Source organism: Miscanthus floridulus, chromosome 19 (genome assembly GCF_019320115.1).
Source record: "Miscanthus floridulus cultivar M001 chromosome 19, ASM1932011v1, whole genome shotgun sequence".
Lineage (NCBI taxonomy): Eukaryota > Viridiplantae > Streptophyta > Magnoliopsida > Poales > Poaceae > Miscanthus > Miscanthus floridulus.
In genome coordinates, this window is record NC_089598.1 from 103,951,896 (window position 1) to 103,954,933 (window position 3,038).

Below are 3,038 nucleotides of genomic sequence, written 5' to 3' on the forward strand. Positions count from 1 at the left end.
TTTAATTGATTAGATATCTCAAACCTCGAATTCATGTGCAATGGAGAAAATCTCCAAAATAAAATAGTAGCATGGCTGACCATGATTTCCTTGTAACTCAGTAAGTCTTGTATTATGTAGGATCATGTCCAAATAGGTGTCACTTCAACCAGGTGAGGAAGGCATGAAAAATTACAAGCATATGTCATCACCTGGTAATCCAGATTTTTTAAGACATAGCTACATGGCCTTGTTGATATACAATGTACTTCTTGATGGATTTAGAAAGCCTGCTGAAACCTAAAAAAACATGGTGTGAGCATTCAGTTCCAATAACACTAATAAGAAATAAACAGACCAATTCTCTAAGTTCCATTACCTAGCAATCAGAAATGATCACAGTGCACCCATATGAACTGGTGCTGCAGGCATCCTCTTCTGATGGCCTTTTGCAGGAATACGAGGACTTCAATTGCTTATCAACAATCGTAATTAACTTTTGTGTTAAAGCAATGGCAGCTCCCTGGTCACACACTAGATTTCTGTTACATGGAGCACATGTGGCAAAGATAACAGTAGACAGATGTTACAATTACCTGCCAAAAGGAGTAGCAACCGTCAACCAATTTATTAGTTCGTCCTTGAAATCCGCATTCCACTCCTTGACGAAAAGCCACCCAACCCTAAATGGTGAAGATGTCAGCAACAACACCAAATGGTATTGTAATAAAAAAAAATGTTGCATCAGCCAAACACACAAGTATCGACTACTTGTCATGCACTTTCACCAAAGGATCAAGCTAGGGAGGAAGAGGTTGTCTTATGATCAAGCTAGGCAAGTCAACTTTCTTTGCCTCATTAAGCAGGATCAAAGCAGCCAATCCACAGAACGTATACCTTATGAAAGCAACTTTTGTTAATGTTCTTAACATATAAATTTGGAACTTTACAGAAATCCTCAGAAACATACCCACCATGTGCTTCAGCATAAGGCTCCCCAGCAATACCACCTTCATAAGTTTGACAACTACAGTCATATAGTATATCAATTGAGCAACATTTTAGAAAAGAACTGTGACCAAGCAACAATTTTTGCAACTGAAAAAATGCATTTATATAACACAAACAAAACCTTGCTATGAAGTCACCAACGCCTTTTGCCAGTTCAACATCAAGAATATTCACAAGGCTAGCAACCTAAGGTCAACATCTGGAAATATCAAGTAACTGTAGAAAAATCGTGAAGGACCACAAGAAACTCACCGATATAGTGGTGTAGGAAGCACGGACATCAATTTCACCACCATCATGCATTCTAGGGCAAAGGAAAAATGAGTGGCAGGCGTCACCTCAGAAAGAGCTACAAATGAGAAAGTGATCTCTGTACATTATCCATGCTGATAGGTTGTGTACCTAAAAGCACCTGATACATCTTTCATCCGAAACATAAACTTGTACAGGTTGTCCCTGACCAACAAGGTTAACATTATTAACAAAAGAACTCATGTAAAGCAGATCTTGCTTTAGAGCAACCATGAGATTTACCTATTGATTGATGACAGTGCTCTTTCACTCCCTATTGTCACAAGTGTATTTACGGCAGCATAAGTCGTAGCTAGGTGAGGCAACTGCAAAGGACGTGGACAAAAGAATGTCTTAAAAAACTACAATTTACCCTCTTGAATGACTCAACATAAATGAACTCGAACTAACTTTATAAATCAATAACAAACAAGATTTCTGGTTAAAAACTTATGCTAAATGAATGAGAAGGCTAAATCAAGCACCCAATAATGTGCTTTGCTTTCAAAAAAGATAACCTTGAGTATTCAAATCCAAAGCATAGTGCCCATCGTCACTAGCACGTATTTTGTTTGTTACATGGACATGCTAATATCAATTAAAAATGTTACAATTACAACCGGGTGAGCTAAAGAGGGATTCAAATATTTAATGTGATTGCAACAGCAAACATATATGTCCTCAGTGTTTCATTGGACATATCCAAGACTAATGCATACACTGCATAAATCTAAAATCTTATCTAAAAAAATCAATGCAAATAGCAAAATCAAAGATATTATGCTCAAAAGTGTGGGGCTGAAAAGGTTTTGAGATTGGAGTAACCTGTCCAGGTCCACCACTATATCCACCATCTTTATCCTGACATCGAGCTAAGAAGTCTATGATATCATTCTCAAGATCATCATCAAGTGCTTCATCCAGCAAAGCAAGTGGATGAACCATCCAGTAGCACAGCCAAGGGTGACTGAAACCAATCACCTGCACAAAGGGGAAAAGGTGGAGGGAGAGAGGATCTGGGGGAGGAGTTAGGAGACCGAGGAGGAGAGGAAGAGGGTGACGTACTGCCAGATTCAGCGGGCAAGGTAAGGTGCCACTGCCACCGGCGATGACGAGGCCACGCATAGGCTTGGTCGGCCGGCCTACGCTGGTCATGGCTCGCGATGCATCCGGCATCATTGAGATGAGGCAGCTAGGGTTTCATCGACCATAGTAGCATAGGCGGATCGGTGGAAGGAGGCAGTGCCGGGTGGCACCCGCGTCGGCAGCCACCGGTGGGCCCCGGGCGCGTCACCGAGGAGGGGCGCTATCGGCCGTGGCCGGGGCGGCCACCCTTCGCACAGGCGCAACACCCGGTGGGGGGCGTCGTCGGCTCGCGCGGCCATGAGGCGTGAGGAGGGCGTGGAGAAGGAGGAGGAGGAGGAGGAGGGCAGCCGCCGCCGCATCGAGGGCCGGCGCTGCCAAGGTGTGGTGGCGCCGCCGTGGCCGCATCGGGAGAGCTGGGGAGGGAGAGAGAGCGCTACGGGAAAGGAAGAGACGGAAAGAGAGAGAGAGGGGAAGGGAGGAGATATTTTTACCTAGCGCGGGTACTCTTGGCCGACACTTACACAGTTGCCCTCTCCAGGCTAGGCCAACACTTTCTAAGTCTTCTAATTTTTGCCGACACTTTTTCTGTCAGCAGAGAAACACCGATAGATAATTTGTAGTCTTACAGTCTTATTGCCAACAGATGATTAGACATTAAAACGATATACAAT

General features: G+C 43.7%; 1 protein-coding gene across 1 annotated transcript; it reads right to left on the bottom strand.

Moving 5' to 3' along the window:
• Window positions 1–219: 219 nt before the first annotated feature.
• Window positions 220–2,436, bottom strand: LOC136526530 (protein farnesyltransferase subunit beta-like). Its single transcript, XM_066519170.1, has 11 exons — window positions 2,347–2,436; window positions 2,107–2,262; window positions 1,525–1,607; window positions 1,393–1,446; window positions 1,243–1,294; window positions 1,112–1,176; window positions 950–1,006; window positions 825–876; window positions 576–662; window positions 380–502; window positions 220–279 (listed from the first exon to the last, which is right to left on the bottom strand). Exons 1-11 carry the CDS (start codon window positions 2,434–2,436, stop codon window positions 220–222), a joined length of 879 nt encoding a protein of 292 aa, XP_066375267.1.
• Between the last annotated feature and the right edge of the window lie 602 nt (window positions 2,437–3,038).